Raw genomic sequence first — 19,822 nt, forward strand, 5'->3', positions numbered from 1 at the left:
TCCCTCCAGCCCCACTTTCTTACTGCTAGGAGCACTGCTAGAGTGATGAAGGTGGTACAGATATCTCTGACAAACTGACTGAGTTTGTTTTGTATGTGTATCTGATAGAACAATTGTTGAGTCATCCCATAGCTCCATCTTTTTTTTTTTTTAGAGATTTATTTATTTATTAAGCATACAATGTACTGCTGGCAAGAAGGCACCAGATCTCACTACAGATGGTTGTGAGCCACCATATGGTTGCTGGGAATTGAACTTGGGACCTCTGGAACAGCAGCCAGTGCTCTTACCCTTTGAGCCATCGCTCCAGCCCCCCCACCCCCAATAACTCCATCTTTAACTTGTTTGTTTTGTTTTGTCTTTTTGAGGCAGGGTTTCTCTGTGTAGCCCTGACTGTCCTGAAACTTGCTCTGTGGACCAGGCTGGCCTCGAATTCAGAGATCTGTCTACCTCTGACTCCCAAGTGTTGGGATTAAAGGTGTGCACCACTACTGCTCGGCAAAATTTTTTAGAGATTTACTTTATAAGTATGAGGAGCGTTTTGTCTGCATATATGTATGTATGAGGCCAGAAGATGGCATTGGATCCCCTGGAACTGTAGTTAAGAAATTGTGGAGGGCCAGCATAGGAGTGCTGGGAACTGACCCTAGATCCTCTCGAGAGCAACAAGTGCTCTTAATCTCAGAGCCATCTCTCCAGCACCATGCATTGTCTCTCATTGCCATAACAGCTGCTTTCAACAAGGTAAGGGGACATTTTACTGGTTGGTTGTGTGTGTGTTTGCTTTTTGGTTTAGTTTTGGTTTGGTTGAGACAGGGTTTCTGTAGCCCTGGCTGTCCTAGAACTCACTCTGTAGACCAGGCTGACCTGGAACTCAAGAGATCCCACCTGCCTCTGCCTCCCAAGTGTTGGAATTAAAGGTATGAGCCACCACTGCCAGGCATCTTACTGGTTTTGATTTGCATTTCCCACGTGACCAATTATAATGGACATTTTTCTTTTTTTTTTTTTTTGGTATAATGGACATTTTTCCTTCCTGGTTTTTTTTAAAGTTATGTCTGCTTAGATGTACTGCTCATTCTTAATCAGGTTATTTATAAATTCTGATTAAAATGGCAAAAATTAGTGGGCATGGTGGTTCATGCCTATGATCCTAGCACTCCAGGCAATTTAGGCAGAACTGCTATAACTTCAGGGCCAGCCTGAGTTACAGTGGGAGACTGGGTTACTGCTTCTTAATTGATATTCTTGATGTTAACCCTTGGGTTGCAGTTGGTACACATTTGCCACTGGTATACATACAAGTAAATATAATTTTAGCTGGGCATGGCAGCACATTCAGGATGCAGAAGGGGGCTGATCTCTTCAGAGGCCAACCAGGGAAAACATAAAGAACCTATCTTTAAAAAAAATAATAATAATTTGGGGGCTGGAGAAATGAGTGAACAGTTACGAGCATTTGCTTTTGCGGAGTACCCAGGTCCAGTCCCAGCACCCACGTGGTTAGAACTCAGTTCCAGAGTACCACTTTCTTCTAGCTTCCGTAGGCATGCACATGGTGCAGACATACATACTGGAAAACATCCATACACATAAAAATAAGTTTGCCACATGGAGACACACACTTTTAATCCCTGCACTTGGGAGGCAAAAGCACACAGATCTCTGAATTCAAGGCCAGCCTGTTCTATTTAGCAAGTTTGAAGTCAGCTAATACGTAGTGAGAACCTTTTTCTTAAAAATAATAATAATAAAGTAAAAATAATTTTTAAGTAATTTATTTGTATTTTATGTACATTGGTGTTTTGCTTGCATGTATGTCTGTGTGATGGTGTTGGATCCCCTGGAACAGAAGTTACAGCTGTGAGCTGCCATATGGGTGCTGAAAATTGAACCCAGATCATCTGAAAGAACAGCCAGTGCTCCTTACCATGGAGCTATCTTCCAGCCTCAATAAAAGTAAATTTTAGTGGGGTTGTGGTGCACACCTTTAATCTCAGTACTCACAAGGCACAGGCAGGAGTCTAGAAAAACCCTGTCTAGAAAAAAGAAACAGAAAAGAAAAAAATTTAAAAGTGTAATTTTAAAAGTCAGGAAGCTAGGTATGCTAGTGCACACTTTTAATCCCAGTATTGGGAAGGCAGAAGCAAGCAAATATCTGGGAGTGCGAGGCTAGCCTGGTCTATATAACAAGTTCAGGTAAGCCAAAGCTACAATATGAGACCCTGTCTCAAAAATCCTTCAGAGGTGGTTCAGAGCAGTAGCTGCTCCTGCAGAGGACCTGGGTTTGGATCTCGGCATCCACTGGCGGTTCACTGCTATCACTAATGCTACATAAATACAAATCTTACAAATAGCTGGATGCTGCTGATGCTCAGGAGGCAGAGACAGGCAGATCTCTTGAGTTCTAGGACACAGAAACCCTGTCACTAAATAAGTAAGTCCCTAGCTTTTATATTTGCCACATCACATAGCCAGTCTCTTCTCTAGAATTTGACCAGCCACCCTTTTCTCATAAACACGTTTAGTCATGAAAATTATTTGCAATTTCACATTGAAGATTTACCTTTTATAATTTGGAGATTTTAGATTTCAGAGATTTTGATCTCTTGGGATTTGTTTTCAACTCTTTTTGTGCTAGGAAGAGCTCCACCACTGAGTCTTACCCAGTCTCTGGGATTTCAGGTATGGGAAATGAGTCTTCCTAAGTCTTGCTTGACCACTGCAAGCAGAGATCATCCTCACTTAGACTACTCAGTGTAGGCAGGGAGAAGATCCAGCTTTGAAAGTCCCTTTAAGACCTGCCTTGGAGCAAAGTGTAAGGGCGTACATCTGGAATCCCTTTCACAATGCCTGTAGTCCCAACACAGAGACAGTAGAGTATGCCCAAGGTTAAAGGCTGTCCAAGTTTTTTTTAAGAAAGGCCATATTGGAGATTAAGGGCCCACTGCTGGGGTGAGCACATGAATAAACTACCCCACACACAGGAAGCAGTCATAGCACAGCTACACCGGCTCAGGATGATAAGGACCTTCCTTGTCAACAAAGTGTTTTAATAGTTATAAAGTGTCTAAAGTTTTCTGCTAAAATAAAATTACAATGCTAGAACACCCAGAGCCAGAGTTCCTGCTGGCCGGCCCTGGGGCTGGGTTAACGTTGTGTCCAGAGACGTGCGCATCTCAGGAGATGATCCTCAAGGATGGCCTCGCCTCCTCCAGGGCCCGCAGCTGGTCTTCTACCTCCTCCGTCCAGTAAATGTCATACAGGCTGTGCACAGGCAAGGCAGGAGTGAGTTGGAATGAATCCCTGAGCCCAGGCAGCCCGTGTCCCACCACCTTCACCAAGAACATCCACTTACACTAGCTGCTGAAGGGTACAGCTGGGCTGTTTGAGGCTTTCCATCAGTTGCAGGACACCCAAGTCCCCCATGCAGTTGTTACTGAGGTCCAGCTCCTGCAGGCTGCGGTTAGCCAGCAGAACTGCGGCAAGGCTGCTGCAGGCATTGTCTGTCACATCGCAGTCCCCCAGCCTGGGTAGAGAGGACAGAGTTGTTCCACTTTGGCAAGAAGGCAACCCCTTGGTGCTTCAACTGCAGCTACGCTTTCCTCAGCTGGATGCAACAGTGAGAACCCTAGCTCCCCCTGGCAGGGGCAGTGTGCACTGCTGCAGAGGCCAAGAGCCTGGCTAGATCAGAACCCTGCACATCAGGTGCCTATAGAAAGTGACAGGGCAGATAGGTTCCAGATGGGGGAAGATGGGGGTACAGGCCACATGAAGAACAAGTGAGCAGGGCCCATCAGATGGGACCTGGGGAAGCCAGAGGGACAAGTAGGGCAGGTGACATTAAGAAGCTGCTATGGCTTGCCTCCCCAAGGTGGGCCTGAGATCTGCAGGCCCCATGTCTCCTGACCCTTCCCTTGACTAGAGTGTCCTATAACTGTGGCACACATATAGTGTCCTGGTCCACCCTTCAAGATGCCCAAAAATGACCAGCAGTCAAGATGCAGCACCTCAAGGCTGAGGTAAATGGTAAATAAGACTCTGAACTGGCCAGAAATGACTGGAATGAAATGTCTAGAAATGATAACTAAAACTTGAGGAAGAAAATGAGGACAGGAACTGAATTGCCCTTAAAACTCAAGTGCTGACTCCTGGGCACTGCAGAGAAGGAAAAAGGAAAAAGATGAGGAAAGCACACGACTTCTCGGGACCAAGACCCACATAAAGGCAAATCAGTAGCCCAGAGCACAATGGGTAGAAAATTTCAGAAGCTGCCAAAGAGCTGGGCCTACTTGCTACTAAGTTTAACAACCTGAGTTCCATACTTGGAACCCCATGGTAGAAGAACCAGCTCCTGCATTATCTTCTGATCTCCACATGGCATATGGGTTTGGGGGCATGCACACACAAACAGAAATGTAAAATAACAAAAACCTGCCAAAGAGAACAAGCAGACATATAGGAGATTTGGGGTGGCAGAGACCTCCCTGGAACCAGAAAGAGATGGGAAAGAAATGAGTGGCTCAGATTCCACATCTAGCTCAATGACCAGGAGACACAAGGTTCTGTAGAAGATGAGTTTCTAGTACTCTTGGAAGCTGCTAGAATGTGACTAGGGATCCAGGCTTGGTGCATGCCTTACCTACAACACTCAACTGGCAGATCTCTGAGTTTGAGGCCAGCCTGGTCTACATAGTACCTGGGATACACACACTATCCAGAGGGGGATGGGATGGGGGAAACTTAGGACGTACCTAACTATGGTTCCATACAGAAGGAAGGTAGCCAGACTTGAACTGTCCCGACCTCCCAGCACATTCCCCAGCTCCGCACACTCACCAAAGCACACGCAGCACAGTGTCTGGCTGGCCCAGGGCCTTGCAAAGCTCCAGGACTCCCGAGTCCCCCAGTGGGTTGCTGCTCATCTGCAGCTCCACCAGAGAACGATTCTTGGTCAACACGGAGCAGATGTGGGAACAGCAGGCAGCTGTGAGGCTACAGGTCTTTATCCTGTAGGAACAGCAAGGCTGGAACCAGCAGCTCCAACTAGCCCTTCATTTGGAGGTCTGTAAGGAACCCAGGGGCTCACCCACTCCCTTTCCCATCCTTCAACCTCTGTGTACCACCACCTCAGCCAGCACTGGCCTCTTCCTGCCACCCCAACTCCCAGAGTCCAACAGCAGCTCCCAGCCATCACTCCACCCTAGCTTTTTGCATTTCTGCTCAGGCCCCCTCACCACAGTGACTCCAGCTGACAGCCAGGCTCCAGCAGGCTCTCGCACAACAGCTGGGCACCTTCATCCCTCAGCTCATTGCCAGCGAGGCTGAGTTCCTTCAGGCTCTGCTTGGCCCTGAGGACACGGCACAGGTCCTTGCAGCCCTCTGCAGTGATGTCACACTCCCACAGCCTGTGGAACACCAACATTCTTGAAGGATGTCCCTCACTCACCTCCATGTCCTCCATCCCCACGGAAAGAGGCTGGGAGCTGACTCACCACAGAGTCTTGAGCCGACAGCTGGGGAGCAGCAGTCCCGAGCACAGGGCTGCGATGCCTGCATTGCCCAGCTTGTTGCTGCCCAGGTCCAGGTGCTGCAGTGAGGCTTTGGAGGCCAGGACATCGCACAGATCCCTGCAGTTGGCTGATGTGAGACCACAGTTCTCCAGCCTGGAGACACAGGACATAGTAAGAGGAGCCCTGGTGCCTGCTCCTACCCCTCAGCCTCTGGCCTGGTACATACTTGAGTGACTCCAGTTGACAGGCAGAGTCCTTCAAGCCCTGGCACAGCGTCTGGACACCAGCCTCATGGAGGTCGTTGTTGCTCAACACTAACTCCTTAAAGTTGGCTTTTGCCCTGAGCACTGAAGCCAGGGGCTCACAGCTGGTAGCTGTGAGGTTACAGTATTCCAACCTGTGGGGAGATGGGTCTCAGGCAAATCAAAAGGGTTAAGGATGGGCCTAGACTGTATCAGGGGAACATAAGGGATTCCTGGTATCTCATTTTCTATTGCCTCCTTAAGCTTTATCTGATGAGGCTCATGTGGATACCAACATCGCTTAGGGAACCTTTCCTGAAAAGAGCCCCACCTCGCTCAATCCCGAGGTTCTTCCAGAATCTGCAGAAAGAAAACAATCTCCTACCAGACAGTAGCTTCAGCTCATCTGAGGTCACACTACAGAATCAAACCAGACTCCACCAATATCAGTTCCCACTCTCAGAGTCTAGGTCAGCTGCCAGTCCCTAGCAAATCCTAGGATTTCCCTCCAAAGTTGTTTGGTTGTGTTTTTTGTTGTTGTTGTTGTTTTGTTTTTTCTGAAACAGGGTTTCTCTGTAGCTTTGGGGCCTGTCCTGGGACTAGCTCTTGTAGATCAGGCTGGCCTCGAACTCACAGAGATCCACCTGCCTATGCCTCCTGAGTGCTGGGATTAAAGGCATGCGCCACCACTGCCCAGTGTTTGTTTCAAGACAGGGTTTCTTTGTGTAGCTTTGGTGCCTGTCCTGGAATTCATTCTATAGACCCTGGGCCAGCCAGACACTGTGCTGCGTGTGCTTTGGTGAGTGTGCGGGGCTGGGGAATGTGCTGGGAGGTCGGGACAGTTCAAGTCTGGCTACCTTCCTTCTGTATGGAACCATAGTTAGGTACGTCCTAAGTTTCCCCCATCCCATCCCCCTCTGGATAGTGTGTGTATCCCAGGTACTATGTAGACCAGGCTGGCCTCAGAGATCCGCCTGCTTCTGCCTCCCGAGTGCTTGGACGGCTGGCTGGCTGGCTGGGCTCTGGGTCAGGGGCAGCAAAGAGCTCGGGGATCCTGACAAGATATACACTCACTGAAGCTTCTCAAGGCGGCACTGGGGGTCCAGAAGTCCTTCACAGAGCAGCTTCAGGCCTGCATCCCCCAGAGGGTTATCACTGAGATGTAGTTCACGCAGGGTAGGCAAAGACCGCAGCACGTCAGGCAGGGCCCGACAGCCAGCCTCCGTCAAGCTGCAGTTCTGAAGGCTGAAGCACACACCATCAGCAGCAGTCAGGAACAGGCCCAGCCCATACCATGAGCCCATGCCAGAGCTCCCAAGACACTTCACAGGGTTCCCTCTAGATGGGGCTCCAGGCCAAAGGAGGACACCAGTGTGGCTCAGCCAGATTCTTGGGGATGGAACCGGGAACAGAGCCACAGTGTGGCCTGTCCCAGTACTGCACACTTCAACTGTGTCCTGGATGAAGCTGGGAGTGCCTATTACCACAGCCTGCCCCTTCCTACCTCACCCCCTCTCGGTGGCTTTCTACATCACAGGCTGAGCTGAGCCCCTGGACTTACCTCAGCTTTTGGATCTTACAGGTGGGATTCCGCAGGCCCTGGAGCACCAGGCACACACCAGCGTCTCCCAGCTCATTGGTGCATAGGCTGAGCTCTGTTAAGGTAGGGTTGGCCTGGATCGCTGAGCTGAGGTCTTTGCATCGCACCTCAGTGACACCACAGTCATCCAGCCTGTAGACAGGACCCCTGGGTCAGCATGGCGCTGGCCTCAGATCCAACACCATCTCATACAACCCACCAGGAGTAAGAAATCCAAATATGGATAATAGCTATTATGTTTAAACTTGAAACAGGCATTTGTGGTGGCAGGTGGATACCAAGCCCCAGCTCAGTCTGGGCTAGAAAACTTTCTCAGAGAACAAGAACCAGCGCTGCCTGCCTAGCTTGCACAAAGCCCCAGCACTGAGAATGGGGGTGGGGAGAGAGTAGGAAGGGATGTTGATAGCAGGCAGAGGAACTCAGACCTGGTCAGAGCTCCAGCAGCATGAGTACATGATGAACCATAGCAAGTTATGACTCAGTTATGTCCACACTGGGAGAGGCCACACCTATAATTTCTCCACACCCTTCAAAAGCACATCACCACCATGAAAAGCCCTCAGACTAGCCAAGGGAACACGTGCAGGGTATCTAGCCTCAAAAGTCAGGGCACTAGGACAAGAGGAAGTGAAACCCTACAGAAAGGGCTAAGGGGATGATCAGTCAAAGTCACATGGGAATCATAAGCAACTGAGAGTGGGGAAAAATCACAGGGCAAGGCTGGGACCCATATCTGACTAGAGTTGTAGGCGGCAGGAGAGTCTTGGGACATGGACATGGAAGCTGCAGATGCCTGAATGACTTTTGGATTCTGCGGCAAACCTAAAACTATCTCGGGGGAAATGAGGATGAAGCAGGTGCCTATCTCTTTCCTGGGAACGGCTACCACTCCCTTTCTCAGTCAGAGATGGACAGGGACAGGTGTGGACAGGCACCACCACCTAGTCCGTCTAGACTAGAAGGAAAAGCTGAATCATAAGGGTCCACACTGCCAGACTTAAGGTGTCCACCACCTGCCACTGCCATCAGTCTCCACACCAAGCCTGCCCGCTCCACCTGAGCCTGCAGTGGTTCGCATATGCTTCTCATACCTGCCACAGGCCTGGCTCTCAGCTGTTTTCAGGCCCCTGTATCTCAGGCTAACTTACGCTCACTATGTAGTAGAAAATGCCATTGGGCTTCTGATCCTCCTGCTTCCCCGTCCCCAGTGCTGGGAGAACAGGCTTGTACCATCAAGCTCATTTGTATTTGGGGAAATCAACTGAACCCAAAGCCCTGGGCATGCTAGGCAAGTGCTCAACTATTAAGCCATGTCCCTAGAGCTCAATTCCTGGCCAATATGGGCTACAGAGTGAGACCCTGTCTCACAATGCACAAACAAAAAGGTTGAAGTAACACCTCATGAAAATTATGCAAGACATTTTCGTGTCCATGAGGAGCATCCTTTTGGAACACAGCAAACCCTTGTCAGGTGGCCACCAAGCTGCAAGAACCACCCACCTCCACAACAGAGTTCTGTCCTCCCAGCCAAACCCAATGGTACCCACGAGGTCCCCAAGGCTGCCTCTACCTGACCACTTGGTATTGCTGGATCAGGGGAAGGACCTCTGTCCATCTGGCATCACTCAGCTGCTCACACTGGATGTCAAGACTCATGGTAGGTGTACAATGTAATCTGGGCAGAAGAAGAAAGAGAACTCTTGAAATTTCCATAGCTTGACAGATAGAATTTGTAACAGAAAGAGTCTAGAAGCCAAAAGAGTACATTTTCTATTCAGTAGGGGCCCAGTCTCTCCCCAGCAAGTGTCTCCAGAAATAAACAAGGTGTCAGGAGAGGAGGCCACTCACATGTACCCCAGCAAATACCACTAAAAGCAGCAGAACATAAGGGCCAGCACCAGGGCAGTCAGAAGGAGCCCAGCCACCCGAGCACCTCCTTGCTGAAGACAGCATCGGCACCGAGTCCGGCCTGGAACTCTCCTGCCTCTTTTTTTTTTTAATATTTATTTATTTATTACATATACAATATTCTGTCTGTGTGTATGCCTGCAGGCCAGAAGAGGGCACCAGACCCCATTACAGATGGTTGTGAGACACCATGTGGTTGCTGGGAATTGAACTCAGGACCTTTGGTAGAGCAGGCAATGCTCTTAACCTCTGAGCCATCTCTCCAGCCCTCTCCTGCCTCTTATGTATGTGCCTGAGCATAGCTGTGTCTGGAAACCCCAGCGGGGGGTTTCCTGCTCACTCAGCCCATGTCCCGAGAACAAGTTGGGTGGCAAGCAGCACCACACTACTGTTGCCAAGTCATCCACAAAGTCAGATGCCAGGGCGCCAGGATCCTGGGCATAAGCAACTACCTGAAGGGTGGGGGTGGGAAGGCACAGGGCTCTGGGCTCTTTCATGGCTTCCTTCTGAGGCTAGGAGCTCAGCCAGGACAGGATTATCTTCTGCAAAAACCCTCAGCCAGGACAGGATTATCCTCTGCAAAAACCCTCAGCCAGGACAGGCCCAGCCCACAAAGGATCCAGGCTGCCCATCAGGCTGAGAAAAAAAAGAGACCTATATCCAGGAAAGCCGGGACAAACAGGTCACAGGCTCTGACAGGGATGGGCACAGAACCTGAATAAACAAGACTGGCACTGGGGCACACACATCCACGGCCCCGTATCTCCTGAGCCTGTCCAGCAGGCCAGTCTGGACAGCATGTGGGGTCCTGGAGGACTCCTTGGAAGAAGTGGTCTCTGCTTTGCTGCTAGCACAGAGATTGGGAAGGGGGTACTGGATTCTGTTTAAGAGCAATAGAAACACACTCCAGCCGCCCTCTAGGATGGTCACAACAATGACCACAATTCTATGTGAGGTTACAGTGCCTGGCACAGAATGGCCTTGCTGAAGGGGGCCTTCCCTTTCCTTCCCAGAGCTGGAAGAATGCCCCCTTAATGCCAGCCAGGGAGAAAGATTCACTTTGCACATCTTGACACAAGGGTTAGTGGTGGGGAAACTGAAGCAAGGGAGTAGATAACTCACTGTGGTCATAACAGCCACGGCGTGGAGCAACCAGTTATCCCCACCCACAACGAGCCAGTGACTAAAACCAGCAACGCCTGGATCCCAGGGTGCGTCATCCAAACAGCTGTTGCTGGAGAACTCCAGGTGGGGTGGGGCTGCTCCAGGACTCTCTCAGCAGCCCTGGCCCACAAGGCTTGTCCTCTTGTGCACTACAGACCAGGGGATCCTAGAGTGTCTACCTTATGGGAAAGCACAGGGCTGGGCTCTGAGGCAGGGTGTCAGCCAGTTCCGTGATCATCTGAGGTCAGGGACAAGGGATGTGAAAGTAACCGGCAGCTGGCTCTCCTCCCACGCTCCTCCCCTTGCTTGGCCTTGGGACCAGGCCCTAGGTTTCTCTGGACCCTTGACCCTTTGGAAGGAACACAGGTGACCAGGCTGGAAGCCCTACAAGGCTGGTTTGCAGGCATTATTCAGACCTCGGCTTAACTGCGGGGGGGGGGGGGGGGGGGGGGAGTGCCAGCTAGCGCCTCCTAGCTGTAGCCCGGTTTGGTTAATTCTGGGATCTGAAGACAGCCCCCTTTGGGTCTTTAAGTAAGCCAAGAGACCGCTGGCGGACGGAGACTTGAGCTCAGCCTTAAAGCAGAGAGAAAGGCGACCCTAGGGCACATCTGTGCCACCCTAGGAAGGAAAAGGCCTCAGAGGCTCGCTGGGCCAGCGATCCCGTCCCCGCCCTATTTTTGGTCCCTCGAACCTTCTGGTCCAGACGCTCTGCCACGTATTAAGAGGGCCAGGAGGGGACTCGAGAAAAACCCTCAGAGCCAGCCGGGAGCCCCGAAGCATGGCCTAGCTCACCTGGCTCTGCTGCTAGAGGTCCCAGCCGCTCCGTTCCTTCCGCCCAGGGCGGGGCCTCGAGACTCAGGCCGATCTTCACTCTCTGGCCCCTCGGCTTTCACTTTTTGCCTTCAGGAAACCTCCCACTAGGTCTGCCCCGCCCACATGCAAACTGCACTTTGGGAACAGAACTAAACAAACCTGAGTCACTTCTTTTGGGCCTGACTAAAAATATGTAAAATGACCCACAGCTGCCGCGAAGTGGGTGCGACTGCGACGAGAGATCTGGTACGAACAGCACACATCTGCGTCTCCTACGAGTCAACCGGGCGTGGTGGCGCGCACGCCTTTAATCTCAGCGCTTGGGAAGGAAGACCGATCTCTGTGGGTTCGAGGCCAGCCTGGTCTACAAAGAGAGTCCCGAACAGCCAGGGCTTTGTCACACAGGAAAAAAAAAAACCTGTCCCCAAACACGACCCCCCTCAAAAAAACCCTTTATGGCTCGGGATGTGGCTGGGGGTGATAAACAGAGAGCCTTTTATGCATGAAGCTCTCAACACTCCGAAAGGGCAAGCATTTTGTCACTGTTTAATCATGAATGTTTCGTTTGCATATGTCTGTGCATCGTGCCCAGGGAAGCCAGAAGAGGGTATCACATTCCCTGGGACTAAAGTTATATCAGATGCTGGGAACTGAACTGGGTTAAGCAACAGCCAATGCTCTTAACTGCTAAACCATCTCTTCAGCCCATTTTTAAACTTTGTAACATACTCCCAAGTTATAGAATTTTGCCTTTTGAAACAGGTCTTGATGGGCAGCTGGCCTCGAACTCGCAGATTTGCCGCCTGAGTGCTGGAATTCTAGCACTTGGAAAAGGTCAGCAAAGAGAGTTTGAATGTCACTCAAGAGCCCCATTCTCCTGCACAGAGAGCCACACTTGTCAAGAAACCAGCATTTATCCACCTATTTGTTGCACACCTACTGTGTGCCAGAGTTCCGCCATCTTTACTGAGGTATTCCCTGTCTGGTTCCCCAGTGTTAACTCTGTTACATGAGTGATCTTACTGCCATCTTAACTGAGGTTAGGTGACTTCACCGCCATCTTAACTGAGAGCCAGGTCAGGTGACCAAGTTCTGCCATCTTTACTGAGGTATTCCCTGCCTGGTCCCAGTTTATTTATGCTTATGTTTCTAACTTCCTCTTGCTGACTCTGCTGTATGTGTGTTTTACACAGTGCCATGCCTTTGGTAGGGCCCACCAAGAGCATCCACTTCACCCAATTCCTGTTCACTCCGTGTGTGTGTTCATACATGTAATTTAAATGCACCTATGTTTACTGTTAAATGTTATAATTGTCAGTTCATTGTATCTCATTCCAGACTACAAATCAATGTCTCATGTTTTAAACTGGGATGTACTTTTGAGTCTCTTACAAAAATACTTTATATTGAATCCAAGCCTCATTTAAAATATATTAAGATGTTCTCTACTATTGTCAGTTCTGCCATTAACCTTCTATTGCAAGCAGTTTTTTCTTCTTTCTGTCTTTTTATGAGTGCAAATCTTACTTGTTAGGTTAAGAGCCAGTACAGCCAAGCTCAGACCCAGCTCTCCAGGCAGATTCTATACTGTAGTGACACATGATAAACAGCCCTCAACTACTCAGAGATCTGGGGAATATGGCATTTAAATATTCAATTATATATAAAAAAACTTTTCATAACAAAAAGAGACAGGTTGGCTCCTAGCAGCAGCACTCTATTTCCTCCAAAGAAGACAGAAGACAAACGGGCACAGTTTGTCCATATGCAGTTTGCTTCAACTGCCAAGCGCTGACCACTGGGAAAAACTGCCTTTCATCTAAACTGAAGCTCTCCAGACATGGACAGGATCACAGGAATCGACAGCCTAGCTGCTCAGGTCAAGGGAGGCCTGTCTTCCTATAGGTTTCTTAGCCCACAGGACTTGCACTAAACAGCAAAAAGGCAAATAAGACCTTCAGCAACCATGGAGGACCCTGAGGAGTAGCTCTAGGTGTCGTCTTTTAATCAATAACTCAAGTAAAATTTTATCCTTCCCAAAGATCTCTGATGCAGTTTGACACCTGAGAGGTTTTGTCAGTTTAAAAGGACAACCTCACCATACAAATTTCAGCAAAACACAAATACAAGTTATTAAGATGTGTGCCTGCGCCGGGCGGTGGTGGCGCACGCCTTTAATCCCAGCACTCGGGAGGCAGAGGCAGGCGGATCTCTGTGAGTTCGAGGCCAGCCTGGTCTACAAGAGCTAGTTCCAGGACAGGAACCAAAAGCTACAGAGAAACCCTGTCTCGAAAAATCAAAAAAAAAAAAAAAAAAAGATGTGTGCCTGCAAGTTATAAAGGTGTGAGGACAGATACAAGTTAACAAAATTCTCTCATGCTGCCTTCCATAGTTTTTAAAATACTTTCCATTGTACAAAAACATCTGTCACAATCATTCTAATATAAATATGCTGCTGTTTAAAACTTATATTTTCATAAACCCAAAGAATTCTTGTGAGTTCCAGGGAGCTGAATTAAAGGATCCACCTTAAACAGATCAGATACACCCCTCTCAATTACCTGGTCCTAATTTTTTTTTTCCCTAAACTTAACTTTGTCCTCTGTTCTGCCAATACCTTAAACAGGTGTAAGAAACCAGACATTCCCATACCACAAACAGTGGACAGGAGCAAAGAGACCAGCTATGCCAAGATGTGACCAGCACCCAGCTTTCTCAGGTTCCCCCCAAAGATGACATCCACGAATAAGCAGGAAGCACTCTTGAGAATCTGCCACCCCAATTCCTTTAACCTGTGGTGCCTAACCTCCAGCCTTTTTATTATAAAAAAGATGGGAATGTAATGATCTGTCCTGTCCCTTTAAGAGACAAGCCCCGCCCACCCCCTCCCCATCCATCACTGAGGCAGGCAGATCTTCCAAGTCTCTTCCTTTTCCGTCTCTCTTGAGGAGGCAACTTCTGAATCTCTCCCTTCTCCCCATTTTCCCCTTCTCCCCTTTCTGTCTCTGTCTCTCTGCTCTTCCCCCTTCTCCCCTTCCCCCTCCATAACCCACTAAATAAATATCCAACCTCACTCTGTATGGCGTGCCTATCTATGTCTCTGTCTTTCGCCCACTAGGTGGCTCCTTGCCTGGGACTCGTGGCCCACTGCAGCCACTCGGGAAACTGTGCCTTCCCTGCCTGGGACTGGCGGCTCTCAGGACCCCACTGCCCACTGCCTGCCACCATTTTGGAGACCTGCAGCGTGGTCTCATGACCCACTGCCTGCTGCAGCCACTTGGGGATTGGCAGCATTTTACTTAATCCATTACACCAGTCTTCCTGGGGTTTAAGGAACACAAGAAAAGGAGACTCCAGCATAGCAGCGTGGGAGATCAGGGATTGTTTTCCCAAAAAGACCTGGTACAGGGGGCCCTGAAGAGGGAGAGGGAGACAAGTGAGGCAGGCAAGAAGGTAGCCTGGAAATCAGCCTCCTAACATCCTGCACAGTGGTCACTACAGACCTAGCTTAATCTTCCGGCTGCAGGAGCCATGAGAACTCAAGACACCAGCAACTATGAATGAGGGGAAGGTGAAGGCTGCCAACTAGAAGGGAAGCGTTGGTCAGGTCAGTCCATTCTTGGTGCTGACGTGAAGAGTTCCTGATAAGAAGCTGTATCGCATCTACAGAGACTGATCAGAGTTTCAGTGCTGCCGGGAGACTTTCGGAAAGGTGCGGTTCCAGAGCCTAATCACTTTATCTTGGGCTAGTTCTAGCCCTCCCAGACAGCCCTTCCTTGCCCATCTCTGTGCTGGAACTAACATCCTGTGACTAATAGAAACCTTCTAGAATCTATCAACTTAGCTTCCACTAGCCCAAAAGCTAGGTGTGTCATCAGATAGCATCCTGGGCCTATAGAAAGCTTCCTCCATCTTGCTGTGACCACCTCTCCGCTGTACCTGCCAATATCGTTTAAATTTCCCTTGATTTATGTCTTTGTCCTGTAAAACTACAAAACTCCATGAAACTGTTTCCATATTGGAACATGGAATTTGGGGCAACCTAAATCTGTGTTCCCAGGCCATGGTTGCTAAAATGACTCCAGAATAAACTATCTCTCATTCCCTTTAGGACAAGAGCTGTGGTTTTGCATGGGCTCTCTGTACTCACAAAGGAAAGGGCACCAACTTGGGGTCCTGTGTTCCAGGCAAGCCATGTGTCTGGCAGGTACAAAGTGTTTCTAGCACCTCACGGGGCCCTCAGGACAAACTGTGAAGAGCACCTCTCTTCCTGCCGCTGGCATGCAAATGAGGGTTTCTACAGAGACCACTTCCACTGAGGGAGAATGAGAAGGGAGAGGAGGAGGGAGCATGGGCTCGCTGGATAAGCTGTGTTTCCACCAGCTTTACTGGATGCCATTTGGGGAAAGTACCACGGGTGGATCAGGTGTCTTAAGGAAGTGGCAGAGACAGTTGGGGGAAAGGACAAAGAGGCATTTGGAAAGGACAAAGAGGCATTTGTCTTTTGGAGCCTCCAGGAGGAACAAGCCACAGACACTTGACTTCTAATGCCCTCGGACTTCTCTCCAGAAGTGTAAAGTGACAAACAGATTTGCAATTTGGTTACAGCAAATAGAAACTGTTACTTTTCCAACTATTCCAATTCTGGGTGTTTCGTTTTCCATCAAGACAGGGTCTCACTATGTAATGTAGTTCAGGCTGTCCTGGAACTCACTATGTAAACCACAGACTGTTCTGGAATTTACAGAGATCCACCTGCCTCTGCTCCTGAGTGCTAGGACTAACGGCATGCACACTACACATGGCTCTGCTACATTTTTTTTTAATTAAAAAAAATTTTTTTTAATGTCTTGCAGCAGGACATGGGCTGCCTTTAATCCCAGCATTCTACCCCGGAGGCCCAAGCAGGCAGATCTGAGTTCAAAGCCAGCCTGGTCTACATAGTGAGACCGTCTCAAAAAAGTAACAAAAGCAAAAGATACAGATAGCCCTGCTATGTAGTCCGGGCTCACCTTGAGCCACGTATGTAACCCAGAGCTGGCCTCAACCTCATCCTCCTCCACAATGAGTTTGGAAGTCTATGTCACCACACACAACCTACTTTATCTGTGTACAACCACAGAGAAGAAGCCCAACTTTACATTAATTCCAGCACTTCATACAAAACGCTGAGCCAGAGAATCAGGATGAGTTCAAGATTAATTTGTGCTACATAGTGAGTTCCAGACTGGGCTGGGCTACGAAGTGAAACTTTGTTTTACGTTCAATTATCTGTTTATGCGACTGAATCAATCATCTCCACGGTGGGCTGTTTTAGATTTTTCACTACCCTGTAAAGATAACTGCTTCTATCTCGACATAAATTGCGGCAGAAATCTGGCTGTCTGCAAAGCGACTCTCAGGAGTGGAACCAGTTACGTGCCCTCCCACGGGAGCTGCTTCCACTTTTCCTCGAGTCCGGGAGACCTAGGGCTCCCTGTTTCAGGCCCCACTGTGAGTCCGCAGTTCTCGGAGGACCTGGACGATCGAGCGACCGTCCACTTGAGTTCTCGCTCCACCGAGGTCCTCCACTACCCCTCGAATCCCGAGGAAGTGCTTTAGGGGGTGTGAAGGGCAACGCCGCTTAGGGAAGGGAAACAATTCCAATTGGGCGGACCCTTGTTTCGGTGCCCTCAAGGGAAGGCTACGCGTGCGTACACCGACGTGCCAGGACCCCACCCCAGTCACCGCAGGGATGACGTCATCCACATGCGCAGACACCGCCTCATAAGTCTCTCCTCGCCCCGAGTCCTGCCCGGGAGCGCCCGGCTCGCTCCAGCTCTTCCCCGGCTGAGCGGGGCACGGACGGCCGAGTAACCACGAACCTTAAGACAGAGCGTGAAACTGACCTTGCGATGACGAAGGCCTGGAGAACACGGCGTGATGGCGGCCTTCGAACTGGAGTGGGCGAGGCGGGGCGAGGCCCTACGAGGCGTGTCGGCATTGGGGGCGGGGTTTAGTGTGGAGGCGGGGCCTACCGCGTGGTACTTTTCGCTGGGGAAGAAGTCCGTTTCCAGTGTGTAGTAGTGCTGTAGCGGTGTGTAGCGGTGCTGAACCACGGTGGTTGACGCCTGCGCTGGAGCTTACGCCTTCCCTGTGACAGGTTGTGCTGGCCGATTCCGGAACCGGCTCTTTGCCCACACGATAAATCTTGACGGAATTCTGCTAAAATGTGTTGGAGAGTTTTTTGGTTTGTTTGTTTGCGTGCATGCTTGCTTGTTTCGGAACCAAGGTCTCGTTATGCAGGCTCTTGATGAACTGAAACAATTCTAAGTAGCCAGGGTGGTCTCGAAGTCAAGTCGATCTTGCCTCAGCTTCGCTGGGTTCTGAGATTACTATGCCTAGTTTGCTTGATATATTTTTGAACAACCCTCATGTGTCCAGCACGCCTGGCTTCTGGGTTATGTTATTATTAACTTGTGAGCGTGGTATATGTACACTTGTCCAGTGCCCTGCTCTATCACATTCCACCCTATTGCCATCCGACAAGGTCTCTCACTGTCGTTCTGCTGCTGTGAGACACCATGTCCAACTTTTGACTTGTGCTCCAGAGGTGAATTCATAGGGGAGCATGGCAGCAGGCAGGCAGGCCCGACTGTGGAACAGTGGCTGAAAGCTTATATCGTCTTCTGCAAATAGGGGGCAGAGAGACCTAACTGGAAACGGTGTGGTGAGGTGTAGAAACCTCAAAGCCCACAGGCGGTGGTAACAGATGACTTTAATCCCAGCACCTGGGAGGCAGAGGCAAGCAGATCTCTGAGTTTGATAGAGTTCCAGGACAGCCAGAACTACACAGACAAACGTTGTCTCAAAAATAAAAAAGCAACCTCAAAGCCCACTCCCAATGACACACTTTCTCCAACAAGGCCCATATGTTCTAATCTTCCACAAGAGTCCCCATCTCCACCCCCCACCCCCCAGGCTGGAGAGATGACTCAGGTTAAGAGCATTGGTTGCTCTTGTAGGTCCTGAATTCAGTTCCCAGCAACCGCATGGTGGCTCATCTACAATGAGATCTGATGCCTCACGTGTATGTTGTACAGGCAAACACAGAAACAGAATACTGTTTAAAAAAAAAGTTTCCCCAACTGGGGACCAAGAATTCAAACTTATGATCCTATGGGGATCCAATCTCATCCAAACCACCACACTCACCCAACCTGAAGCTAAACTGGAAAAAATAAAAAATAAAGAAGACCCAACAATCCGCCTGTCTCTGCTCCTCACCACTATAGCGTTCCAAGTGCAGAGGTGCTGAGTGAGCTGACAGCCTCGGCAAATCCGTAAGTCCACCCCCCCCCCACACACACACAGGCTTTCAGGCACAATCCTAGAAAAATCCTACCCACTGTATAGGAGCTGGAAATTGACTTTCTTTATCTTACAAGAAATTAGTATAGACAAATTAAAACCACATAAGCAAAATAGTATCAATCTTGTGATCTAGATGAAAACATTGGCATTTTGACTGCTGTTTCTGGGATTTGTTATAGACCAAAATGGTCTAAAGAAATGCATTGTGCCCACGAATGTGATGGAACAGGACCTACAGCAGGAAGATTTTATGAGAAGAGACTTCAGCAGAAACAGGTGATGGCTCAATTGGTAAAGCCACTTATTCTCAAGTTTGACACCTTAGTTCTATTCTGGGAACCCACAAGACGGAGGGAAGAAACCAACTCCCCTCGGTAATCAGTGTTTTATAAATTAAATTGAATATGCTTGTTCACATTCTTTAACGCTCAGTGCTTGAGGCCCTATGGTGAGTTTGTCCATGGACATCTCAGTTCAGGTGAGCCCTATTTCAGGTGCTCAAAGTCTCAGAACTTTTTTCTTTTTTTCTGTTCCTCCCCCGCCCCCCGGTCCTTCTAGACAGGGTTTCTATCCCTGGCTGTCCTGAACTCACTCTATAGACCAGGCTGGCCTCAACTCAGATCTGTCTGCCTCTGCCTCCTTAGTGCTGGAATTAAAGGCCTATGCCACTACTGCATGGCCGACTTTTTCCTTTGTGTGTGTGTGTGTATTCATCTCACACACAGAGAAACGCTTATTTTTAAAATTTGTATCTATTACATTCTCATCATTTGAGGAGGTAGATGTGTGTGGGCTGTTGTTGTAACAGGTAGAATGCAGAGATTGAACAGGCTGCCGGGTGGTAGTGGCGCATGCTTTTAATCCCAGCACTCAGGAGGCAGAGGCAGGTGGATCTCTCTGAGTTCGAGGCTAGCCTGGTCTACAAGAGCTAGTTTCAGGGCTGGAGAGATGGCTCAGTGGTTAAGAACACTGACTGCTCTTCCAGAGGTCCTGAGTTCAATTCCCAGCAACCACATGATGGCTCACAGTCATCTACAATGAGACCTGGTGCCCCCTTCTGGCATTCAGGCACACATGGAAGGAATGTTGTACACATAATAAATTAAAAAATAAAAAAAAGAAGCTTAAAAAAAAGAGCTAGTTTCAGGACAGGCTAAAAAGCTACAGGGAAACCTTGTTTCTAAAAACCAAAAAGAAAAAAAAAACAGAAAAGAAAAGAAATAAAACAG

General features: G+C 49.2%; 1 protein-coding gene across 4 annotated transcripts; it reads right to left on the reverse strand.

The window, feature by feature from the left end:
- Nucleotides 1-3,036: 3,036 nt before the first annotated feature.
- Nucleotides 3,037-17,406, reverse strand: Rnh1 (ribonuclease/angiogenin inhibitor 1). 4 transcript variants are annotated; one of them, XM_075972715.1, is made up of 10 exons: nt 17,129-17,406; nt 8,926-9,030; nt 7,317-7,487; nt 6,830-7,000; nt 5,740-5,910; nt 5,496-5,666; nt 5,238-5,408; nt 4,840-5,010; nt 3,359-3,529; nt 3,037-3,267 (listed from the first exon to the last, which is right to left on the reverse strand). In XM_075972715.1, the coding sequence occupies exons 1-10, from the start codon at nt 17,221-17,223 to the stop codon at nt 3,180-3,182; spliced, it is 1,485 nt and encodes a 494-aa protein (XP_075828830.1). In that variant the 5' UTR covers nt 17,224-17,406; the 3' UTR covers nt 3,037-3,179. The 4 variants fall into 4 exon arrangements, with proteins under 4 accessions (XP_075828830.1, XP_075828833.1, XP_075828832.1 ...); XM_075972718.1 differs by lacking the exon at nt 17,129-17,406 and adding an exon at nt 11,220-11,358; XM_075972717.1 differs by lacking the exon at nt 17,129-17,406 and adding an exon at nt 11,119-11,248.
- Between the last annotated feature and the right edge of the window lie 2,416 nt (nt 17,407-19,822).

This window comes from Microtus pennsylvanicus, chromosome 5, assembly GCF_037038515.1.
Source record: "Microtus pennsylvanicus isolate mMicPen1 chromosome 5, mMicPen1.hap1, whole genome shotgun sequence".
NCBI classification, from domain to species: Eukaryota; Metazoa; Chordata; class Mammalia; order Rodentia; family Cricetidae; genus Microtus; species Microtus pennsylvanicus.